General features: G+C 46.3%; 1 protein-coding gene across 3 annotated transcripts in view; it reads left to right on the top strand.

Annotated features, from left to right (window-relative positions):
• PITRM1 (pitrilysin metallopeptidase 1) overlaps positions 1 to 25,189 on the top strand; it is a 32,056-nt gene that overhangs the window by 1,723 nt on the left and 5,144 nt on the right. For 2 of the 3 annotated variants that reach the window (XM_082386008.1, XM_082386006.1), the window contains exons 2-20: positions 584 to 689; positions 2,646 to 2,752; positions 2,904 to 3,055; positions 3,603 to 3,717; positions 3,796 to 3,892; positions 4,553 to 4,713; positions 6,962 to 7,088; positions 7,260 to 7,348; positions 8,050 to 8,178; positions 8,763 to 8,876; positions 9,028 to 9,124; positions 9,639 to 9,773; positions 11,000 to 11,138; positions 21,160 to 21,276; positions 22,626 to 22,758; positions 23,484 to 23,604; positions 23,716 to 23,792; positions 24,022 to 24,187; positions 24,465 to 24,565. In XM_082386008.1, the coding sequence (XP_082242134.1) occupies positions 584 to 689; positions 2,646 to 2,752; positions 2,904 to 3,055; positions 3,603 to 3,717; positions 3,796 to 3,892; positions 4,553 to 4,713; positions 6,962 to 7,088; positions 7,260 to 7,348; positions 8,050 to 8,178; positions 8,763 to 8,876; positions 9,028 to 9,124; positions 9,639 to 9,773; positions 11,000 to 11,138; positions 21,160 to 21,276; positions 22,626 to 22,758; positions 23,484 to 23,604; positions 23,716 to 23,792; positions 24,022 to 24,187; positions 24,465 to 24,565 (2,283 nt within the window). The remainder of the gene's footprint in view (positions 1 to 583; positions 690 to 2,645; positions 2,753 to 2,903; positions 3,056 to 3,602; positions 3,718 to 3,795; positions 3,893 to 4,552; positions 4,714 to 6,961; positions 7,089 to 7,259; positions 7,349 to 8,049; positions 8,179 to 8,762; positions 8,877 to 9,027; positions 9,125 to 9,638; positions 9,774 to 10,999; positions 11,139 to 21,159; positions 21,277 to 22,625; positions 22,759 to 23,483; positions 23,605 to 23,715; positions 23,793 to 24,021; positions 24,188 to 24,464; positions 24,566 to 25,189) is intronic. The other variant, XM_082386007.1, reaches the window with a different exon arrangement.

The raw sequence follows: 25,189 nt of genomic DNA, 5'->3' as shown, positions 1-25,189 counted from the left end.
CACTGGGGTTTGGGGCTCTTGGGAATGGTGTATGCGTGTGTGTGTGTGTGTGTGTGTGTGTGTGTACGGGCGCGTGCACCGGGGCATGAGCACAGGTCTCCAGGGCACGTACATCCAGGGGAATGAACTGCTAATCTGAATAAGGCCAGTGCTCTTCCGCAGTCTCCATTCAGTGTGCACACCCAGTGGCTGTGTGTGAGTCCCTGGTAATACTAGACTTCTTGGTTTTCACCCATTTGGAAGGTACGTAATGGGACTTTATTGTAGACTGAGTTTATTGGGATACTGTGATTTTGACATGAGTTGTTTTCTACACAAGGGAAATTGGTGTCATAATTGTATTATAGTTATTTATGGACACGTACAAATAACAGGTTTTCAACATTTATTTATCGACGTTGCATGAGTTGAGATAAAACTGAAAGAACTTTAATGGAAATTTCCTGGAATGTGTTTAGAAGATGCAGGTTTTCATTTTTCTTTGAATTCTTTATCCCATGACATTGTTTTCATTATGTTGCTGAATTATGTTAGCCAGTCTCCCTGCAAATCATGTAACTTTGATTATTTTCCTTAAACATAGGAGCGCCAGCCTCGGAGCATGGAGGTGGGCAAGCACCACGGCCTGTGAGAGGGCGCTGCTGCGGTACCGGGTCGGAGAGAAGATCCACGGCTTCACAGTCAGCCAGGTAGGCCCTGTGTGCTCTTCCTGTGTCAGGTCCCAGAGCAGAGACCGCAGGGGTTTTCATCTGTGTCCCCAGGCCCTGGCTTCCTCCTGTTTCACAGCAGGTGCTCAACGGAGCGGAGTTTGCAAATGAAGGGATTTTCTGTCTCTTAAATGAGTACAGATCCCTAATCCCTTCCCTGAACCCCTAGACGCCTCACATCTTTTCAGAGCTCAGAAAGTAAATGAACGCGTTTTTGTTTCTGCATCAGTCATGACTGGTAATGAAGACTGAAGGCCCCACATCTATTCAGGTCAAGTTTCACCATCGGCTGAGTTTGCTCCAAACTTAGGCAAAATCTTTCTGTTTTTGAGCCATTTGGGTTTCAGGATTATAGAAAAGAGATTGTGGGCCTATAGGTTCTTAAGTTTATGTAAAAATGGATTTTATTTGGTTATTGCTTTGTTTGGCTTAAACTTTCACATTGTTTTTTTCTTTAATGCTATAATTGAAAACAAGGCACATCACATAATTGACTGGTTGCTGGTTTCACACTGTGCTTGACACTCTAATGAAAACAAAGGCAGGCAGCTCACAGAAGGACACGTGTGCAGCTGCAGGACAAGGAAGAGCATGCTGAGGTGCGGAGAGCAAGAGGAAGACGCAGGAGAGGGGGCTGCTGGGCGCTGGGTGGGGACGGGTTCGTGGAGCAGGAAAGGAGAGCCGCCATCTGTCTCCAGGCAACGGGAGCGGGCCCAGCGCAGGGGCAGGGAGTGTTCAAGGCAGGGTCCAGGAGCTTTGAGCCACTTAGAGGGGTTCATGGCTGTGGGCGAGAGCATTGTGAGGCCCCTAAAGACTTCTCAGGGGACTTGGGATTTCTAATACAGTTGTGGTTAATAATACCTTGTTCAGAGGCTGATTCTTTTCCTTTATGTTTCAAGTTTTGTAGAAACTTAGTTTATGATAGGCTATCATGCTTTTTAGAAACAGTTACTGTGAAAGCTGTTTAAGAGGCCTTCTGGTTTTAAATTCATTGATCACATCTTACAAAGTACAGTTGTGAGCTCTGAGGTATAAGTGATTTCGAGACATAAATGATTTCATGGGTATAACTTACGTGGGCATCAGTAGAACACTTGAAGCACATAGCTTTTGTGGCAGGGCCCCCAGAGCAGGCTCAGGACACCCGAGTTCTAATCTCTGCCCTGCCAGTAAGTTGTCAGCGAAGACAGGTCACTCTCACGGCTGTGTGGTGGTTACGATGACGTGGTACTGCGGTTGAAGGAGAGGGGCCTTGACACAGTTGCTTTAGTACCAAGGACAGTGGAAGTTACAGAAGCACGCACGCACACACAACCTCCACCAGGGGTGAGAATGGGTTTGCCTCTGTGGGGAGTGATCTGTACCCTCATGGACCCTCCCACTAGGAACATGTAACTGGCGATAGCCCCAGCTCACTGCCAGGAACTCATAAACCAGTAGAAGCAAAATTTAGTCCCAAGAACATCCTTCAGGTGCCCCAGGCTCAGGTCCATCCCCGTGTTTACCTCCCGGCGGGGCTGTTCTGAGTGTCCCCGGAGATGAAGTGTGCGAGAGACACCACAGACATTCCAGACGAAAGCCTGATCTCCTTTGGGGCAGCCTGGTGTGACAGAAGGGGTCTCAATCCAGGCTCTGTGGTCTTAGCAAACTGCCTCATCACCCTGATGGGGTGGGAACGCTTGCTTCCCAGCGTTACCTGTGGCGCAGTCAGGAAATTCCTAGGCAACAGTGAGCATTGAGGAGAGAAGGTGTGGGTGTGCCTTGTCCTCAGCCCCGGGTCCTGCCTGCCTGGTCTGTGGACTCTGGACATGGTGGTTCCTGCCAGTACTGCCTTGGCCTCCGGCAGAGGAGCTGGTCCCGCAGCCGTGGATGCACTGTCACCGTCCCGGACGCCTTTCCAGCCGAGTTGAATTGTTCCTGTTTTCCTCGTTGGTTCAGGTAACGTCTGTTCCTGAGCTGTCGCTGACCGCCGTGAAACTCAGCCATGACAGCACAGGGGCACAGCACTTGCACCTGGCCAGAGAGGACAGAAACAACCTGTTCAGGTGTGTGCTGCGTCCTGAGGGCACGGCCTGGATGCTCTGCTTGGAGCATCTACCGCACCTTCAACAGTTTAACCGGGAGAGTCGAGGAGCTTCCCTCCTCCGCTCCCCCCGGCCAGGCGGTGGCTCACCGGGTGTGGACCTGTCCCCGCAGTGTGCAGTTCCGCACCGCCCCCGCGGACAGCCGCGGCGCCCCGCACGTCCTGGAGCACACGGTCCTGTGCGGCTCTCAGAGGTACCCCTGCCGGGACCCCTTCTTCAAGATGCTGAACAGGTCGCTGTCTACGTTCATGAACGCCTTCACGGGTGAGGCGCGGTCTGGGGACACAGCCCTGCCTTCCCGCGGTTTCTGAGATGGCGGGAGGGGGTGGGGTGTTGGCACTCAGGAGACTGGGGTAGATTTCCCATTCCCTGTCTGGAGGACGTTAGAAGCGTAATCATTTGGGAAAGCCAAATTGTGGTTGATTATAAAACCTGGAGTTTTAGGAGAAATGTGTCTGAGTTTTTTCTGGAAAAGGTGACAGCCATTTTCTTTGGGGAGTAGTGTTATAAAGCTCGGCCTCTGGAGCCTAGGTTAGCGGTGATGGTGCTGGTGTCTGGGTGGTGACTGCAGGAAGCCGGGCAGTGACGGGCCGGCGACGGGGGCGGCTGGGCACACGCAGTGGGCGCTCTGCAGGCCAGGCCGTTCTCTGGGCCCGCGGGTGACCCGGGCGCCAGACCTGCCGCCCGGAGTGGGCGCTGCTGGCTCTCTGCCCCTGCCAGGTCAGGTCTGCTGTGAGGCTGAGACGGGGCTGAGGTGGAGGAGTCCTGCGGGAACTGCTGTATTTAAAATCTCCCTCTTCATTGTGTCCAGCTAGTGATTACACCCTGTACCCATTTTCCACACAAAACCCCAAGGACTTCCAGAACCTCCTATCCGTGTATTTGGACGCAGCCTTCTTTCCCTGCTTGCGGGAACTGGATTTCTGGTATGTTGTGATTGGTTAATTGATCTTTACCTTAATGATAGAGTGACCGTCCCCGTGTAATTGTTTGTTACTCTTTAGTCAGGAAGGATGGCGACTAGAACATGAGGATCCCAGTGACCCCCAGACGCCCTTGGTCTTTAAAGGAGTCGTCTTTAACGAAATGAAGGGAGCGTTTGTGAGTGTTTTCCTTTTTCATGTTGGGTTAAATTATCTTACTGTATAAAGTGTTGAAGTACAAATAGGCTTGGTAGCTAGTTGGCGTCCTGCCATGTCACAGTTTTCTCACTGTGAGAACTGGAATTAGCGGGCGCAGTGCCGTGAGCAGGGCCGCAGGACAGCGAGCTGGGCAGCAGTTCCCAGCTGTGGTGTGGGAGCCACAGTGCCCTGTGACCTGCAGGGGCTCAGCCAGGTGAAGACTGCGTTCCTGACGGTCCCGAGACCTTGTCTTTTCCACTCTCTCTTGCCCGAGTATACGGTGGGGTTTACAGATCTAATTACAAATCAAGTTTTCAGTAAAGACTAGTGCATAAAGTGAATGTCTCAGTAAAGTGGGTCACAGGGATTTTTTTGGCTCCGGTGCGTGTAAAAGTTATGTGTACACTTTACTGTAGGGTTTAAAAGTGTGCGGTAGCACCACGCCTGAAAAAACATCGCACACACCTTAATTAACATCACTTCATGGCTGAAAGATGCATCAGTGGGTGTCCTCATGTACCACGAGAACAGTTGTCCTTGCGGGATGTTGGTGGGTGTGCTCCCAGGACGTGGCTGATTTGTTGAATTACATGAACAGTGCCTGCGTTGGTCTTCACGTACACGTGTACTTTTACTTAAGACAGATAACGAGAGGATATTCTCACAGCACGTTCAGAGCCGCCTGCTTCCCGACCACACGTACTCAGTGGTCTCCGGAGGGGACCCCTTGTGCATCCCAGACCTCACGTGGGAGCAGCTCAGACAGTTCCACGCCACACACTACCACCCCAGCAACGCCAGGTGACTCTGCCTTGTGAAGCTCAGTGCCAGGTGTTTGCTTTCCTTGCACTGTCATGCTTCTCTCCAGTTCGGCTTGGAAAGGTTTGCGTAACAATTGTGTGCGTTTAGACACTCCTTCGGGTCTGCAGCAGTAACTCTCACACTCCCAGCACAGTGAGGGTCCAGCCTGCCCGCCCACCTCCTCTGCGGCCCAGCTTTGTGCTGAGGGGGTGACAGGGGAGGCTGGCAGGTCCTCCTCGCAGGCTGACACGGTCCCTGGAGAGGTGCCCCCGAAGTGGCGGCTGCATCATTAAACCTCAGAGATTTACTTCCTGATAGATTGCTTGTGTTAGATATCGTTAATAATAAAACGCTAATAGCTGTGTTTGCAAATACATTAAGCGTTCATGTAAAGTCATACTTGCAAGATTATTTTAAGTGTGAAATGTTTAAATTTAAATTATGAAAAGTCTAAAGCATCCAGGAGCGTGTAGAGAGTAGAACGACGATCTCCGTACGCTTACCGTGTAGCTTCATCCTTTGGACGTGTGCGTAGGTACACATAGATACATGTAGATATGTTCGAGGATGTTCTTTTACGTAAGATAATACCATTTTCACGTTTAACAAGATAAAAAATAATTGATTAGAACCACCTATCCCTCAGCCCAAATTGATTTTCCAGTTGTCTCCAAAATGTTTGATCAGATGAGGCCCACAAACTGCCTTTCCCCGCCGTGTCTCCTAAGCACCCTTTCTAGTGGGACAGTGCCCCCTCCTCATTCTCATGGACCAGTTGAAGACATTAGGCCAGGCCCCCTCTTGACTTTCTCGCCTCTTGGGGCGTCTCGCCGCTTCTCTGGTATCGGCGGACGTGCTCCTGTGTTTCCAGAGAGCTGGACGTGGGTCCAGAGACTGCCTGCACCCTCGTAGGTGATGCCTGCGTGCCTGCTGCACCCAGCGGGAATGCCAGGGCTGGTAGGATGGTGATGGCGACCTCCCCCCACTGAAAGCCCCGCTCCCCCTGCGGACCCAGGCCGGCTGCTGGATTGGCGTGCTGGCCCCGAGAGTAGTCACGCTCCTCACAGCCTGGGAGCGGCTCTTATGTTAAGTGATAATTGTTGCCTGGAGCATTTCCTGTGATAGGGTTTGCAAATTTTCTAAAGGATTCTGTAATTTCTTCTATATTTATTGGCTGGGTTTCTATAAAGAAGAGCTTACCCTGAAGTACGGTTCTCCCAGGAAAGGCGGGGGGTGGGCAGTGGGAGTGAGGTTTCCCTTGGCTGTCCAGTTTTGGGGGCTGGCACTCCTCCAATGACGACAGAAAGGACTTTTTTTAGTCTTGTTTGAATTATTTCATTTTTTTAAATATCATTACAACCTCATGGAAACGTTTTCCTATATGTGTATATTTAAGGTGTGATCAAGTGAAATTAAAATAAATTTTTTTAATGCTCAAATTTGCCCCACTGCGGCCTAAGGAAGCTCCTTGACAGTCATCCTGTCTTTCTGAAGGTCTTTAGTCTTCAGTAACTTCATTGGTTTCTGCCCCAGCCCCAAATCCAGGCTCAGTCTGCTCCCAATCCGTAGCTGGCCTTTTCTCCAGGGAGTTCTGGAGATAAATGCAGATGGGCATATAGAGACTGTGTTTGGACGGCACCAGGGGTGCTTGTTGCCACTGGATTATCACATTCTAAATTCCGAGTGGGAGATGTGACGGGATCTTGAGGATGCTACTTCCCTAGCCCTTAATCGTAGCTCACACAGCATTCTGTTACAAAGATGAAGTCTGTCATTGTCTTCTTTATCCCCGATGAATAATATGTTGTCTTAAAAACATGTGTGACCTGAAACTTGTAGCCTAAGTTTGAAGTTTGTGAATTAAATTTTGTTTGGTAGTCTTAGGTGGATTATTGTGTTACTGTAGCTAAGGTCTTAAGTATTTTAATGTGCAACTTATTTGGTTTTTGAAACACCTTTATAGTAGATTCAAAATGAAGAGCAATTTTTGCCAGACTACATTTAATTAATCCCTTTTGTACAATTTGTGTTTTGTTTGAACCACATCTTGTAAAAAGCAAAAGCCTCTTTGGTGTTTGTGGTTAAATTAAGTGAAAAAAGGTGTTCCTGTGTGAAGTTCACTTCAGCGTGGAAAGTGGCGTGTTATCGGCTGTCATGTCCTGCACACCCTCCAGTTCACGCTAAGCCGTCTGTGTTGATTCTAATCTTTTAACCTAAAATAGACTAAGGTATTCTCTCAAAATTTCAGGTTCTTCACTTACGGTAATTTTCCGCTAGAACAGCATCTGAAACAAATTCATGAAGAAGCACTGAGTAAATTTCAGAGAATCAAGCCACGTACCGCAGTGCCAGCCCAGAAGCCTTGGGATAAGCCTGTAAGTGCCAGGTCCAGAGTCATCAGTGTCACCAGGCCTGTCAGATACGTGACATGGAGGCGCGGGCATGTGTTAATAGGGTTTTCAGATGCCGTGGGCTGTGCCAATTTTTATACATCAGGTAACCTGTGCTTGTTTGAACCCCTTCACACACGCTCTGTCCTCTTCCAGAGGGAGTTCCAGGTCACGTGTGCCCCGGACTCGCTGGCCGCGGGCTCCTCAGAGCAGACGACCATCAGTGTTAGCTTCCTCCTGCCAGAGTGAGTGTGCGTAGAGCGCACGCTGCCGAGCCAGTGGGGACGGGGTACCTGGGAGGTCGGGGGCGGAGGACGCTCCACTTGGGCGTAAGTGAGTGGGCGGTAAGAATTCGGGAGTCCAGCAGTGGTAGGTGTGGGGTGTTTGTAACAACGTCTGGGATGGTTTGGGTTTAGTGTTGGGGTCAGGGATGCCTCTGTGCGTGATAAGAGCACTGTGAACTGTGGCCTTGAAAGAACACTGTTCACACGACTGTAATCCCAGAGGCCTGGGCCCGCAGGGCGTGTGGGCAGGAAGGGGTCCTGCCGCGCTGTCGGTGTCTGCCCTCTGCAGCTGCACAGCCTGACCGAATGGCCCCATTTCCTGTGTGTCTCTCATCTGCGTGTGGGCGGTGCGGTTATACTGAAACAGTGCGCGTCAGGGTGCTGGGCACCCTGTTGTGTGATAGCATGTGATGTGCAGCTCTGTTAGCCTCAGGGTTTGGGAGCCCCAGAATCCCAGCATACGAGAGCTTTGAAAATCAAAAAATACTCTCTTTACCCATGTAACTGTTAAAATAGAGGTTGAAATGCAAGAATTTCTAGTAGAATTTCAGTTTTGGGGGGAAATAAGTGTCAATTTAGTAGTGATTTTAATAATTTTGAAAACATTTATAAGGGCCAACCGTTTCCCTTTTTTCCTCCCCCTCCCGTTTTTATAAATGAAGCATCACTGACACATTTGAAGCCTTCACGCTGAACCTTCTGTCTTCACTCTTGATCAGTGGCCCCAACTCCCCCTTCTACAAAGCCCTCATTGAATCTGGACTCGGCACAGACTTTTCCCCTGACGTTGGGTACGTTTTATTACCAGATCAGATCATTAGTCCACGATCAGGGGCAATTTTGACATTTCGCAATGTCTGGACACATTTTAGGTTGTCACAACTGGCAGCTCATGGGCGGGGGTCAAGGGTGTAGATGCTCCACATCCCATAGTCACAGGACGGCCCTCTTCCCGCCCCAGCTATGGTTCCAGGACAGGCTGTTTGTGTCCCCTGCAGGGGACATTTGGCCAAAAAAACAAAACCCAACAAGGTGGCTCTTCTAAGATCTCAGAATGGCATACTGCTGCCTGTTTTAAAAATCAGGCCATTAAATATTCTTTGAAATCTTAAGATTTTGTAAAACTCTCTAGACTTATTCTGCCTAAAATCTAAAATTTAAATTGTGGTGGTTTTTAGAAATGTTAAAAGGACGTGAATGTAAATGTGACCAGTTGTATCTGAGCAGCAAATCCCCGAGGACGCTGCTTTACTGGCTTTCTCATGGGGGAGTCCTTGCCTGTGTCCTGTAGAGGGTTTGATCTCAGTAAAGCATCTTATAAACGAGTGATGGAGGCTGTACAAATTCTAACGCATTACCTGCTTTTGTATCCCAGGTACAATGGCTGCACACGGGAGGCCTACTTCAGCGTGGGCCTGCAGGGTATCGCAGAGAAGGACATTCAGACAGTCCGGGACCTCGTGGATAGGACGCTGGATGACATCATCGAGTATGTGCGGTGTCTCTGGGGCTGGGCTGGAGTCCCCCCTCCTTAGTGCAGGGGGCACTTTACGTCACAGAACACACGCTGCTTCATGGGAGCTGCCTTGTTCAGAAACATGGATTTCTTCTCAACATCTGAGTTCTTGGTGTTTCTATAGGAAAGGATTTGAAGATGATCGAATCGAAGCGTTACTTCATAAAATTGAGATACAGATGAAGCACCAGTCTGTCAGCTTTGGACTCGCCCTGACGTCTGTGTGTATTGCTCAAACACCTCATTTCTCTTTTTTTATTACCTTTATAATTAGTGGTTCTCGAAAATATAGATTGTTAATTCACAGCACCTTTCATTTGAACCTTGAAAGTTATGGTGTTTTGGATCGGGTATAAAATTACTGTTAATTTAATTTTAATAATACATTCCTTGTCTTTTTATTAGCTTCATTAGCTTTTCGATGTCTTATTTTTTAATAGATTTATGCAGAGTGCTTTAAACGGATAGGGATTTATGATAACTATTAGTAATTATATTTTCCAAAAAGTAATTTTTGAACCTGTGCTTTTTAATTTGTTAGGGAAAAAACTCACATAAAATGAGTTTAGTTTTCCTTCTTCTAGCCAAAGAATGACTTAATTTTTGTCATGAACAGTCATCTGTGGTATTTTTAAATATGGAAACTGAGTCTTAATGAAAAGACAGGCTTGGATGTTGGCTGAGCCGACGCCGAGTTCACAGGTAACGTGCCGCATGTCGTGACCCCCGTTGCAGTACATAGCTTCCTGCTGGAATCACGATGGGGACCCTGTGGAGCTCCTCAAGCTCGGGAGTCAGGTGGCTCGTTTCCGGAAGTGCCTGGAGGAAAATCCAAAGTTTTTGCAAGAAAAAGTAAAACAGTATTTTAAGGTAAGAAACTTGGAGGATTTATGTCTGTAGTTTTGAAGTTGAATTTTATAACAATGAAGGGAACATTAGGAATATAATCTACACTGTGTAAGTCCCTTTCTGCTAACAGACAGGTGACATAATTTCTTACTTACTAATTAAAATTGTAAGTGGTCATATTAGCTTTAAAAATTCAATTTTCCAGATTCTTAGGCAGGTTGGTTTTTATATGAATATGTGCATGTTTTTTTACATATGAATGCGTGTAGGTATGTGTATAACAAAACATCTGCCCGTGTTTTTGTCGTGTTTTGGTAATAGGATACATGGAATATGAGAAGAGTCGCCTAAATGTGTAAATATTCTGGTGGTTTTTACCAAGGCGTCTTCTGGTGCTCGCTTGTTTGTCTCCACAGATTTGTGGGCTTTTGTGCTTGATGTGTGTTCCTTGGTGGATGGTCACTGATAGGACAGAATGTCATCTACCTCCCTTGCCCCGGGGGTCGGGGGGTGGGTGGACGACACCATCCTGCCATGAGTGAGAGCCACGTTCCTCTGCACCAACATTTGGGGCCATTCGGCCAGCAGTCTCTCTTGAGTTACGAGTTATTTCGCATGAAGTGCTTGTCGTGCTATAATTCTCCCACTCTGTGTAGTGTCACAGGTGAGCCTTTTGTGTGCGTGTGTTTCTAGAGGCTGCGTAAATCAGGGGCACATTAAGTTACCTAACGTTTATTTTCACGTTAGGGCAGCATCTGTTTTGTCCTCATAATTTATGAAATACTGAGTGCAGAATATAGTCCCAGCCTTTGAGAAGTTAACAGTATAATGAAGACTAGATAAAAATTAAATTACTTTATTCTACGTTATTTTCGATTTAGACTAAAGCCAAAGGTTTATAATATTAAAAAGTGCAAGCAGTTTCTTTGTACAACCAACGTGTAAAGGGAACGTTGAATGTCAACGCGTTTGTGGTTAAGATGTAGTAACCACAGTGGTCGTGTAACAGCACCGGCCTGTGTGGAGCACGTCATCCCCGCAGAGCACGTGGACCTCGAGGACTGTGTGTGGACCTCAAGGATTGCGTGTGGCTCACAGGCTCTCCGCACACAGCCCTTTGGGGCGAGTTCTGTCGTCGTGACTGTGAAATGGGAAAACGGAACTGCAGGGCCGAGAGCACCGTGCTCGAGGCTGTCTCGGTGCTGGACATGTTAAAATCTTGTTTTAATTTGGCTTTTTTGTTGCAGAATAATCAGCATAAGTTGACTTTATCAATGAAACCAGACGACAAGTATTCCGAGAAACAAATGCAGCTGGAAACAGAAAAACTGAAGCAAAAGGTCAACTCTCTTTCCCCGGAAGACAAGCAGCAGATCTATGAAAAAGGTCAGGCCTGGTAATTCCCTTGCCTTCACCCAACCCCACTGAGCTGTTTAGGAATAAGTGTCGTTTCAGCCGACAATCCTCTGTTGGGTGCCTGTGGAGTTCTCTGTTTGGTGCGGTGGCTTCAACCCCAGTAGGATTGACCCTGTTTTTAAAAAATCCACCCTGTGATTCAGCAGGAAAGGCAGGCATACTGGAAAAGAGGTGGCTTTATAAGGTTTATTCATTCACAGATTTTACAAATGCCTTCTCTGTACTAGGGGCTGTAATAGGCCACTAAACGTGTGTTGCGTTGCAGTACATAGTTAACTGCAAATGGGCCCTGTGGACAGTGTGAGCTGTGGGTTCAGGAGAGAGGCAGGTCTCGGGGCGACACAGGCCTTGAGTTCCTCATGGAACCCCCCACCCCGGTCCCTGTGGTGCAGGCGCTGTGAGCACAGAAACGGGTCTGTGGTATCTTCCAGTGCTAACTTGCACTGCCTGTAAAGCCCGGTGGTCCTACTCCTGAGCGTTTACCCAAGAGAAGTGAAAGCATCGGTCCACACAGAACTTGAGCCAGCCTCATTTCTCCCGCGTGGTGTCCACACAGGGAAATACCGTGAAATACCCACACAGGGAAATGCCGCTCAGCCATAAAGGGGACCAAAATACTGATACACTCAATATCCGTGAGTCTCAAAGCATTGTGCTAAGTGAAGTTAGGGGCACAAAGGAACACCTGTGGAACAGGTTCACTTACCTGAAGCCCTAGAAATGGTGATGCTCTAGTGACTGAGGCCGGTGAGTCTGGGAGCACAGCAGGGATCACTTGCGGGGAACCTTCTGGGGTGGCGGCACCTTCTGCATCATGATACCTTTGTCAGAATCCATTGGGTTGTATCTTGAAAGTTGTGAATTTTATCGTATGTGACTTATATGTTAATGAAGTTTATTAATATATATATATACATACACACAGTATACACAACTACATATACACCCCCCAACCCCCCCCCAAAAGTTGGCTGGGATTACATGAAGAATTTATCAGGCTTGTCAGGAGGTGGATTTGACTTTAAGTGAAAAGTAGGTAATTCCATTTGATCATGCTAAGTTGGAGGTGGTATAATTTTATAAAGACACAATTAATGTCAACTTGTAACCTATTTATAATCTCTGAATTCTTCTTTAGACATACAAAGAGTTAGTTACTTTAAGCTCTTGCATAAATTTTTTTTTAATTGAAGTATAGTTGATTTACAATGTTGTGTATCTGGTATACAGCAAAATGATTCAGATATAGCTATAGATTCTTTTTCAGATTTTTTTCCATTATAGTTTATTATAAAATATTATTTTTTGAATTTTTTTATACAGTAGGTTCTTATTATCCATTTTATACGTATTAGTGTATATATGTCAATCCTGATCTCCCAGTTCGTCACACCACACCACACCGCCCTGCCACTTTCCCCCCTTGGTGTCCATACGTTTGTTCTCCACATCTGTGTCTCTCTTTCTTCCCTGCAAACCGGTTCATCTGTACCATTTTTCTAGGCTCCACGTATATGCGTTAATATATGATATTTGTTTCTCTCTTTTTGACTTACTTCACTCTGTATGACAGTCTGTAGATCCATCCACGTCTCTACAAATTTTGTTCCTTTTTATGGCTGAGTAATACTCCATTGTATGTATATACCACATCTTCTTTATCCATTCGTCTGTCGATGGGCATTTAGGTTGTTTCCTTGACCTGGCTATTGTAAATAGTGTTGCAGTGAACATTGGGGTGCATGTGTGTTTTTGAATTATGGTTTTCTCTGGGTATATGCCCAGTAGTGGGATTGCTGGGTCATATGGTAATTCTGTTTCTAGTTTTTTAAGGAACCTCCATACTGTTCTCCATAGTGGCTGTATCAATTTACATTCCCACCAACAGTGCAAGAGGGTTCCCTTTTCTCCACACCCTCTCCAGCATTTGTTGTTTGTAGATTTTCTGATGATGCCCATTCCAACTGGTGTCAGGTGATACCTCATTGTAGTTTTGACTTGCATTTCTCTAATAATTAGTGATGTTGAGCAGCTTTTCATGTGCCTCTTGGCCATCTGTATGTCTTCTTTGGAGAAATGTCTATTTAGGTCTTCTGCCCATTTTTGGATTGGATTGTTTGTTTCTTTAATATTGAGCTGCATGGGCTGTTTATATATTTTGGAGATTAATCCTTTGTCTGTTGATTCGTTTGCAAATATTTTCTTCTGTTCTGAGGGTTGTCTTTTCGTCTTCTTTATGGTTTCCTTTGCTGTGCAAAAGGTTTGAAGTTTCATTAGGTCCCATTAGTTTGTTTTTATTTCCATTACTCTAGGAGGTGGATCAAAAAAGATGTTGCTGTGATTTATGTCAAAGAGTGTTCTTCCTATGTTTTCCTCTAAGAGTTTTATAGTGTCTGGTCTTACATTTAGGTCTCGAATCCATTTTGAGTTTATATTTGTGTATGGTGTTAGAGAGTGTTCTAATTTCATTCTTTTATATGTAGCTGTCCAGTTTTCCCAGCACCACTTATTGAAGAGATTGTCTTTTCTCTATTGTATATCTTTGCCTCCTTTGTCATAGATTAGTTGACCATAGGTGCGTGGGTTTGTCTCTGGGCTTTGTATCCTGTTCCATTGATCTGTATTTCTGTTTTTGTGCCAGTACCATATTGTTTTGATTACTGTAGCTTTGTAGTATAGTCTGAAGTCAGGGAGTCTGATTCCTCCAGCTCTTGTTTTTTTCCCTCAAGACTGCTTTGGCTATACAGGGTCTTTTGTATCTCTGTACAAATCTTAAGATTTTGTGTTCGAGTTCTGTAAAAAAATGCCATTGGTAGTTTGATAGGGATTGCATTGAATCTGTAGATTGCTTTGGGTAGTATAGTCATTTTCACAGTATTGATTCTTCCAATCCAAGAACATGGTATATTCCTCCATCTGTTTGTGTCATTTTTAATTTCTTTCATCAGTGTCTTATAGTTTTCTGCATACAGGCCTTTTGTCTCCCTAGGTAGGTTTATTCCTAGGTATTTTATTCTTTTTGTTGCAATGGTAAATGGGAGTGTTTCCTTAATTTCTCTTTGCCATTTTTCACCATTAGTGTATACAAATGCAAGAGATTTCTGTGCATTAATTTTGTATCCTGCAACTTTACCAGATTCATTGATTACTTCTAGTAGTTTTCTGGTGGCATCTTTAGGATTCTCTACGTAGAGTATCATGTCACCTACAAAGAGTGACAGTTTTACTTCTTCTTTTCCAATTTGTATTCCTTTTATTTCCTATTCTTCTCTGATTACCGTGGCTAGGACTTCCAAAACTATGTTGAATGATAGTGGCGAGAGTGGACATACTTGTCTTGTTCCTGATCTTAGAGGAAATGCTTTCAGGTTTTCACCATTGAGAATGATGTTTGCTATGGGTTTGTCATATATGGCCTTTATTATGTTGAGGTAGGTTCCCTGTATGCTCACTTTCTGGAGAGTTTTTATCATAAATGGGTGTTGACTTTTGTCAAAAGGTTTTTCTGCATCTATTGAGATGATCATATGGATTTTCTTCTTCAATTTGTTAATACGGTGTATCACACTGATTTGCATGTATTGAGGAATCCTTGCGTCCCTGGGATAAATCCCACTTGATCATGGTATATGATCCTTTTAATGTGTTGTTGGATTCTGTTTGCTAGTATTTTGTTGAGGAATTTTGCATCTATATTCATCAGTGATATTGGTCTGTAATTTTATTTTTTTGTACTATTTTTGTCTGGTTTTGCTATCAGGGTGGTGGTGGCCTCATAGAATGAGTTTGGGAGTGTTCCTTCCTCTGCAGTTTTTTGGAAGAGTTTGAGAAGGATGGGTGTTAGCTCTTCTCTAAATGTTTGATAGAATTCACCTGTGAAGCCATCTGGTCCTGGACTTCTGTTTGTTGGAAGATTTTTAATCACAGTTTCAATTTCATTACTTTTGATTGGTCTGTTCATATTTTCTGTTTCTTCCTGCTTCAGTCTTGGAAGGTTATATCTTTCTAAGAATTTGTCTGTTTCTTCTAGGCTGTCCATTTTATTGGCATAGAGTTGCTTGTAGTAGTCTCTGAGGATGCTTTGTATTTCTGCGGTGTCTGTTGTGACTTCTCCTTTTTCATTTCTAATTTTATTGATTTGAGTCCTCTCCCTCTTTTTCTTGATGAGTCTGGCTAATGGTTTATCAATTTTCTTTATCTTCTCAAAGAACCAGCTTTTAGTTTTATTGATTTTTGCTATTGTTTTCTTTGTTTCTATTTCATTTATTTCTGCTCTGATCTTTATGATTTCTTTCCTTCTACTAACTTTGGGTTTTGTTTGTTCTTTCTCCAGTTCCTTTAGGTGTAACGTTAGATTGTTTATTTGAGATTTTTCTTGTTTCTTGAGGTAAGCTTATATTGCTATAAACTTCCCTCTTAGAACTGCTTTTGCTGCATTTCATAGGTTTTGGATCGTTGTGTTTTCGTTGTCATTTGTCTCTAGGTATTTTTTGATTTCCTCTTTGATTTCTTCAGTGATCTCTTGGTTATTTAGTAACATATTGTTTAACCTCCATGTGTTTGTGTTTTTTACATTTTTTTCTCCTGTAATTGATCTCTAACCTCATAGTGTTGCGGTCAGAAAAGATGCTTGATATGATTTCAATTTTCTTAAATTTACTGACGCTTGATTTGTGACCCAAGATGTGATCTATCCTGGAGAATGTTCCGTGTGCACTTGAGAAGAACGTGTAATCTGCTGTTGGATGGCCTGTCCTATAAATATCAATTAAATCTATGTGGTCTGTTGTGTCATTTAAAGCTTGTCTTCCTTATTAATTTTCTGTTTGGATGATCTGTCCATTGGTGTAAGTGAGGTGTTAAAGTCCCCCACTATTGTGTTATTGTCAATTTCCTCTATTATAGCTGTTAGCAGTTGCCTTATGCATTGAGGTGCTCCTATGTTGGGTGCATATATATTTCTAATTATTATGTCTTCTTGGATTGATCCCTTGATCATTATGTAGTGTCCTTCCTTGTCTCTTGTAACATTCTTTATTTCAAAGTCTATTTTATCTGACATGAGTATTGCTACTCCAGCTTTCTTTTGATTTCCATTTGCATGGAATATCTTTTTCCATCCCCTCACTTTCAGTCTGTATGTGTCCCTAGGTCTGAAGTGGGTCTCTTGTAGACAGCATATATATGGGTCTTGTTTTTGTATCCATTCAGCAAGCCTATGTCTTTTGTTTGGAGCATTTAATCCGTTCATGTTTAAGGTAATTATCGATATGTATCCTCCTGTGACCATTTTCTTAATTGTTATGGGTTTGTTTTTGTAGGTCCTTTTCTTCTCTTGTGTTTCCCACTTAGAGAAGTTCCTTTAGCATTTGTTGTAGAGCTGGTTTGGTGGTGCTGAATTCTCTTAGCTTTTGCTTCTCTGTAAAGCTTTTGATTTCTCCATTGAATCTGAATGAGATCCTTGCCGGGTAGAGTAACCTTGGTTGTAAGTTCTTCCCTTTCATCACTTTAAATATATCATGCCACTCCCTTCTGGCTTGTAGAGTTTCTGCTGAGAAATCAGCTGTTAACCTTATGGGAGTTCCCTTGTATGTTATTTGTCATTTTTCCCCTGTTGGTTTCAGTAATTTTTCTTTGTCTTTAATTTTTGTCAGTTTGATTACTAGGTGTCTCAGCATGTTTCTCCTTGGGTTTATCCTGCCTGGGACTCTCTCCACTTCCTGGACTTGGGTGGCTGTTTCCTTTCCCATGTTAGGGAAGTTTCAACTATAATCTCTTCAGATATTTTCTCTGGTCCTTTCTCTCTCTCTTCTCCTTCTGGGGCCCCTATAATGCAAATATTGGTGTGTTTAATGTTGTCCCAGAGGTCTCTTAGGCTATGTTCATTTCTTTTCATTCTTTTTTCTTTATTCTGTTCCGCAGCAGTGAACTCCACCATTCTGTCTTCCAGGTCACTTATCCATTCTTCTGCCTCAGTTATTCTGCTATTGATTCCTTCTAGTGTATTTTTCATTTCAGTTATTGTATTGTTCATCTCTGTTTGTTTGATCTTTAATTCTTCTAGGTCTTTGTTAAACATTTCTTGCATCTTCTCCATCTTTGTCTCCATTCTTTTTCCCGAGGTCCTGGATCATCTTCACTGTCATTATTCTGAATTCTTTTTCTGGAAGGTTGCCTATCTCCACTTCATTTAGTTTTTCTGGGGTTTTATCTTGTTCCTTCATCTGGTACAAAGTCCTCTACCTTTTCATCTTGTCTGTCTTTCTGTCAGTGTGGTTTTTGTTCCACAGGCTGCAGGATTGTAGTTCTTCTTGCTTCTCCTGTCTGCCCTGTGGTGGATAAGGCTATCTAAGAGGCTTGTGCAAGTTTCCTCATGGGAGGGACTGGTGGTGGGTAGAGGTGGGTGTTGCTCTGGTGGGCAGAGCTCAGTAAAACTTTAATCTGCTTGCCTGTTGATGGGTGGGACTGGGTTCCCTCCCTGTTGGTTGTTTGGCCTGAGGCGACCCAACACTGGAGCCTACCGAGCTCTTTGGTGGGGCTGATGGCGGACTCTGGGAGGGCTCACGCCAAGGAGTACTTCCCCGAAATTCTGCTGCCAGTGTCCTTGTCTTCATGGTGAGACACAGCCATCCCCCGCCTCTCCAGGAGACCCTCCAACACTAGCAGGTAGGTCTGGTTCAGTCTCCTGTGGGGTCACTGCTCCTTCCCCTGGGTCCCGATGCGCACGCTACTTCGTGTGTGCCCTCCAAGAGTGGAGTCTCTGTTTCCCCCAGTCCTGTTGAAGTCCTGCAGTGAGATCCCACTAGCTTTCAAAGTCTGATTCTCTAGGAATTCCTCCTCCCGTTGCCAGACCCCCAGGTTGGGAAGCCTGACGTGGGGCTCAGAACCTTCACTCCAGTGGGTGGACTTCTGTGGTATAAGTGTTCTCCAGTCTGTGAGTCACCCACCTAGCAGTTATGGGATTTGATTTTACTGTGATTGCGCCCCTCCTACCGTCTCATTGTGGCTTCTCTTTTGTCTTTAGATGTGGGGTATCTTTTTTGTTGAGTTGCAGTGTCTTCCTGTCGATGATTGTTCAGCAGTTAGTTGTGATTCCGGTGCTCTCGCAAGAGGGAGTGAGCGCACATCCTTGTACTCCACCATCTTGAACCAATCTATTATAAACTAGTGAATATAGTTCCCTGTGCTATACAGTAGGACCTTGTTTATCTATTTTATGCATGGTAGTGTGTATGCTAATCACAAACTCCTAATTTATCCCTCTTCCCTTTCCCTTTGGTAACCAGAAGTTTGTTTTCTATGTCTGTGTGTCTGTTTCTGTTTTGGAAATAAGTTCATTTGTATCATATTTTAGATTCCACATATAAGTAATATCATATGATACTTCTCTTTGTCTGACTTCACTTAGTATGATAATCTCTAGGTCCATCCATGTTGCTACAAATGTCTTCCATAAATTTAACATGCTAATTGTGATTAATATGATAAACTTCCGTTTTGTGAGTGCCAATTGACAAGTTCCATCTTCCTTTTTTTTTTTTAATTGAGGAATAACTGACATAATGTATTAGTTTCAGATGTACGACATACTGATGTGATATATTTGTAAATTGTGAGATGGTCACCACAATTAGTCTAGTTAACATCTGTCACCACATGTAGTTTTTTGTCTTGTGATGAGAACTTTTAAATTTTATTGTCTTAGCAATTTTCAAATCTCAGTACAGTATTACTGACTTTAGTAACAGTGCTTACATTATACCCTCAGGACTTACTTAGAACTGCAAACTTGTAGCTTTGACCCCTTCATCCATTTCTCCTCCCTTGCCCCGGACAACCACCAGTCTGTTCTCTGTATATATGAGCTTCCTTTTTTTGTTTTTATTTTGTAGATTGCACCTATAAGTGAGATCATAGGTATTTATTTTTCTCTATCTGACTTATTTCACTAAGCATAATACTCTCAAGGTTCATCCACATTGTTGCAAATTACAGCGTTATCTCCTTTGTGACTGAGTAGTGTTCCATTGTGTGTGTGTGTGTGTATCACATCTTATTTTACCCATTCATCCGTCAGTGGACATTTAGGTTGTTTCCATATCTTGGCTATTGTAAATAGTACTGCTGTGAACATTGGTGTGCATGTATCTTTTCAAATTAGTGTTTTTATTTTCTTCAGATAAATAACCAGGAGTAGGACTGCTGGGTCATATGGTAGTTCTGGTTTTAATATTTTGAGGAACCACCATACTGTTTTTCATAGTAGCTGCACCAATTTACATTCCCACGAGCAGTGCACAAGGGTTCCCTTTTCTCCACATCCTCACCAACAGTTGTTATCTCTTGTCTTTTTTATTATAGCCATTCTGACAAGTGTGAGGTGATGTCTCATGTGTTTTGATTTGCATGTCCCTGGTGAGTGATGTTGAGCACCTTTTCCTATAGCTGTTCGCCATCTGTGTGCTTCTTTGGAGAAATGCCTATTTAGGTCCTCAGCCCATTTTTTAATTGGATTGATTGTATTTTGCTATTGAGTTCGTTAAATATTTTGGATATTAGCCCCTTACCAGATATTTGATTTGCAAGTTTTCTCTCCCGCTGTGTACATGGCCTTTTCATGTTGACAGTTTCCTTTGCTGTCAGAAGCTTTTTAGTTTGATGTGGTCCCACCCATCTTCCGTCTGTGCTTATAGCCACTTGTGGCACAGAAGGTAATTCCATGCCTAAGCACAGACCGTGCATTCCCTGAGTTGTCAGGCGTCTGGCCTGGCCGTGGAGGTGTGTGTGAAGGGTTGGAGGGCCTGGTTAAAGAGTGTGTTTCTGTCTTCCAGATCACTGCACAGTCCCTTAAGTAGGACACAGTGCTAGAGCATTTACTGTTATGTCAGGTCAGTAAGTCTTGAGTGTGGACTTCAGTGCAGAGAATCAGTGAGTCAGGTTCCAATCTGGAGATGAACACCAATGAGAAGTGGGAATGGGAGATTAATTTATTGGAAACGTCGAACAATCTTCCAGTTTGGGGGTCTGTGTGTATCGTGTGAAGGGGCGTGGCTGGGCCGTTGGGAGCCTGTGTCTGGTGGAGGAGAGGGTGCTCGCAGCCTCTGCTGCCCTGATGCTTCCCCCCCGAGAGAAGAGCAGCATCCTGACAGGAGCAGCTGAGCCGGGGCCGGCGGGCGTGTTCGCCAGGACAAGGGCAGGAGGCCAGACGCAGAGAATGGGAAGCGTCTGAGGGGTGGCGTTGGGGTGCTCTGCTTGACTGCGGGGAGAGGGCCAGGTGGGGGGGGCCCTGAAAGTGCAGGGGGTTCCTCAGGGCATGGGGAGCCAGGTCCTCGGGCCTCCATGGGGCACAGGTGGGTGCCCGGGAGCAGCTGCGCCAAAACCCCTCCGCGGGCCTGGGGACCTGGTGCTGGGGACTCGGGGAGGCGGGCGTGGGGGGCGAGGTGACAGCGGGAGCGCTGACTTTACCCCGTGACGTCCCCCAGCTGCAACCTGGGGCCCCTCCCCACGGGCTGCCCAGTCTGTACAAAAGGGGCATCTACCCTCTGATCAGGCCCAGAAAATGTATTTTACCCATTTTTGTAATTTGTGAACTTTATGTGATTACACAGGCATATTGCTGAGGTTTGTGGAAATGACATAAGAATAAATAAGCACAAAAGTTAGTTAGTAAGTTTCAATCCATTAGTTCAGTGTCTAGTAGAAAATTTTGGTTGGGGGCAGAGGGGAAACTGCTTGAGCAAACTGCTCCCCCCCTGCCCCCAGCAAAATCATTCTCTTAAATCGCTGAGAATGAGAATTAGGAAGAGAGCTGCCTGCCGAGCCGGTTATTATGCTTCTAAATCTGGTTTCCTGGGAAACCTCTGAACCCCAGTGCTGACGGGCTCCCCACGCTTGGCATGGGAGATGCTGAGTCTTAATATAAGTTAATAAATAGGAGCTGAACCGAGTAAGACTTTCTAAGTATCGTCCTGGATGTTCATTCTCCTCTTAGGTTTGGAATTACAGGCTCAGCAAAGTCAACCTCAGGACGTGTCGTGTCTGCCCGCGTTGAAGGTGTCGGACATCGAGCCCCGCATCCCGTTCACGGAGGTGGAGGTGGCTCTGGCAGGTCAGTGGCGGATCTTGGTGCCCCGGCTGGGGGTTAGGCTGCGTCTCAGCGTCCACAGGGGGAGAGTCACCAGTGGGTGTCTTCATAGGACGTTCCAGCCCCGTTCCTAGTCCAGCTCAGCGACAGCAGATGTGGACTCGAGGGCCTGCGTGTGTTTTTCCCCGGGTGGGTCCGACAGGGCCGAGCTGCCTCTGGGGGCGGGGAGGCCTCAGGTTCCACTGTGTGTGTGTTCATGCAGTTCTCAAGGGCACGGGCGTCCTCTGGGCCCCTTGCCCACGCCCGCTCCTTAGCCCAGCCGGGGTCCAGAGGCCCACAGCACTAGGTGTCGCATTGTGGGGCACGGAGCGGGTGGCAGCCGCTCCTTCCCGGCATCCCCCCACGTCTGCGCCCGTCACTCGCTTCTGCTGGACACAGGAGACATGCCCTGTGGTGCTGACGCTTCTCTACATGGCTGTGATGCGACTTTGCTGCTCCTTCCTGAGCAGGTCTGACAACAGCCTTACACCCTCACTGGTTCCTGCGTCTAGCTTAGGATTCAGGCTGTATGCGAGCATCCCTTTGACTTGTGTGACATGCGTGTTGTTGTCCCGGGGCCCGTCCCATTTACCACACCTGATGGATTCATTTGCGCATGTAAATGAAGCCTCCTCTCTCGCCCAGGCTTCTGGGAAGCGGGGTTCACGTCCCACTGATCGTTTAACCCCCTCAGGTTTGGTTTATCAGTGAAGTTCATTGTGTTCAAGTAAGGAATCAGTGAAGTAATTCGTCATCAGTAGATGCCTTAGTTCTTCCGCTGGTTCAGGGCACTGCGCTCGGGATGTAAAAAGTAGAACACACAGTTGTGAGGGACCTGGGGCCACAGAGGCCTGGGGTGTCGAGCGGGGTGGGTTCCAGTGTGCTGTGGGTCATGAGGGTCCTCGGGTTTGGGGACAGGACTTGTTAGGGGGTGAGTTGCGTCTGGGGTGGGTGAAAGTGAGGTCACCTGTTGTGGGAGTGGCCTGCCAGAGTCCCTGCCAGTACCCAGGAGGGTCTGGGTGCAGGCGGGGAGGGCGGCCGGACTGCAGCTGGACTGTGGGGTGGTTAGAAAACCCCAAGAACGTTCTTACCCTGCTCTCGTTTTTCACGAAGCGCAAGGGTTACTTAGCGTTGAAGACTTTTAGCTTTTATTGTAATGAAAGTACAAGAGGGAAATTTGTCTGAATTATGGCAAATGAATAGTGGTTTTTTGCTAATATAAAATGTAAACCTCCATCCTTGAAAAGCTTTAGCATTTTAAAAATATTAAATGACGGTTACATGGTTAAAACTTTACTGGTAAAAATTATAAAGAAGTGCCTTTGCTCCTGCAGCTGGGGACACGCCCGTCCAGTACTGCACGCAGCCCACCAATGGCGTGATCTACTTCAGAGCCTTCTCGAGTCTGAACACCCTGCCCGAGGAGCTCCGGCCCTATGTGCCCCTCTTCTGCAACGTCCTCACCAAGTAAGGGGCTCCTTCTGGGGCGAAGACACGCATTTATAGAACTGCACATCTTCGCATGTTTAGTAGTGGATGTTTTCTGTGTGTGTTGTTTCAATGTATCAGTAATCAATTTTCAGTGAGTCATTTTAATTTTCAAATCCCGTAGTGTTACAGAAAGGTGGATGGTGTATTTGTTGAGAATTTTCCTTATAGTAATCATACTTTCTTACTAAAATACAGTACATTAAAATATTTATAAATGTAGAGTGCAAGGTAATACAGATATAGCTATATCTCAACAATTGAGTTCTTTTTAAGATTATGAAGAGTTGATTATTTTCATCAGAAAATGTAAGCCTTTAAATATGACGCGTAGGCCTGGGGTCACCCCCGGAGGAGGTGAACCTTTCCCGAGTTCTCTGCTCTTTTATCAGTATGGCTCCCACCGCCTGCCCTTCCACGGCAGCGTGGAGTCAGGAAAAACTCAGTCATCGCCTTGGCTCGAATTAGTTCTTACATTAGGAACAGTGATTAGAATGTTTCCTACAAAGGAAGTTGAAGTGACTTTTTTCTTAAGGCTCGTTCTTCAGGTTTCACCCCCAAGACTACCTGAGCAGAGTGGCTGCAGCCTGCAGAGTTTGGGTGGGTGGGGGCGGGAGCAGCTGCAGGGCTGGCAGGCGGTGTTGGGGGGATGCGCCGCGTGGGAACCCGGCCCGCCCCGGTGACTCCGCGCTCTCCCTGCACAGGCTGGGCTGCGGTGGCCTCGACTACAGGGAGCTGGCCCAGCAGGTGGACCTGAAGACGGGGGGCCTGGCTGCCGCCCCCCACGTGCTCCCCGACGACTCGCATCTCGACACCTACGAGCAGGTGGCTGTTTCCTCAGCACAGGGTGGTGATGGTTGTCTTCTCCGGCGTCTTTTTTTCTTTTAAATTACATCATGATTAATTCCTTATTCTTTTTCTTCTGTCATGATTTAGGGTGTGCTCTTTTCATCTTTCTGCCTTGATAGAAACCTACCAGACATGATGCATCTGTGGAGTGAAATCTTTAACAAGTAAGTATTTGCAAGGACGTAAATCCCCAGACGTTACCAGAGACCCGAGTCCTGAGAGCGGAAGCTGCATGCCTTTGTTGGTTGTTGGTTTCTTTTCCCCTGTGACTCCTATGGACTCATGACATCTCTAGGGACGGTTTACATCATCTAAGAACCTACACTTAGCAAATTTCCCTGCTGTTGAAGGGGCGTGACTGGGTCTTATTTACTACCTTTTCTTTCTCCGCAGCCCCTGCTTTGAGGAGGAGGAGCACTTCCGAGTGCTGGTGAAGATGACAGCTCAGGAGCTGTCCAACGGGGTCCCCGACGCAGGCCACCTCTACGCGTCCATCAGGGCGGGCAGGACGCTGGCGCCCGCGGGGGACTTGCAGGAGACCTTCGGGGGGATGGACCAGGTGATGCGCTCAGGGGCAGCTGGGTCTCCAGGGTTCGTAATAGATTGTTCGTGTCTCAGGAAGGCTAACTCAAACTGGCCTAGTTTCATGGGGAAAATTTTTTCGCTCACCCTCCTCCTCCCAGCTTGTGGCCCCTCCCCCACCCCCACCCCGAGCAAGTGCGCGTCCCCTGCGAGCACAGAACCAGGCCCCACCGTGTCCCCGCGGGACCCCGTGTCAGGGAAGTCTGGTCCAGGCCAAGGCGCGTCTATCTCTACCTGTCGGTTCTCTGGCTTAGGTGAGGCTCATGAAGAGCATCGCAGAGATGACGGACATCAAGCCCATCCTGAGGAAGCTCCCGCGCATCAAGAAGCATCTGTTGAACTGTGATAACTTCAGGTGGGGCTGCAGTTTGTTTCTAAGCAAAGACTCCATCCTCATCCTGTGTCACCAAGTGTAGTTTTAGATGCTTTTTAGAAAACGCTTGGTGGAGGCTACAGAATCGTTTTAGACTCGAGTTGTTCTAACAGTGAAAGAGCTGTTTTATACAGAAGTTGAACAAGTGTCCTGGGAGGTGGGGAGGAGGGCAGGCTGCTTTAACCTGGAGCCACAGGTGGACTCCCTGCTGCACGAGTCAACAGCGGATGTTCCGTAAATGAGCCTCAGTGAGACCCCGCCGAGGTCCTCTTGCCCGAGGCCACGGTGAAAGCGCAGAGGTTCTCGTAAGAATAATTGTGCACCAGTTTGGGGTGAACACCAGCCTCTGCACGTGGTTGGCCTTCAGCTCAGGTTGTGACACGAAAGAGACTTAAAGAGGACGACGGCTGTTGAGCTGGCAGCACCCGCCTCACCGCCAGCGCCGCCGCCACCTTAGATGAGCTTGCAGCTCCCTCCGTGGAACATGCCCCAGGACCTTTGCCCAGCAGTTCTTGGGAGTCACTAGCAGGCTCTCCCGGACCATCTGGGCAGCAGGAGGTTGGGGGCCTCTGGCCAGCAGAGCTGGCACCCAGTTAGTTCCTGGGC

Source organism: Balaenoptera borealis (assembly GCF_965194805.1).
Source record: "Balaenoptera borealis genome assembly, chromosome: 3".
NCBI classification, from domain to species: Eukaryota; Metazoa; Chordata; class Mammalia; order Artiodactyla; family Balaenopteridae; genus Balaenoptera; species Balaenoptera borealis.
The sequence above is the reverse complement of the archived record's forward strand: the minus strand, read 5'-3'. Positions and strand labels throughout refer to the sequence as shown.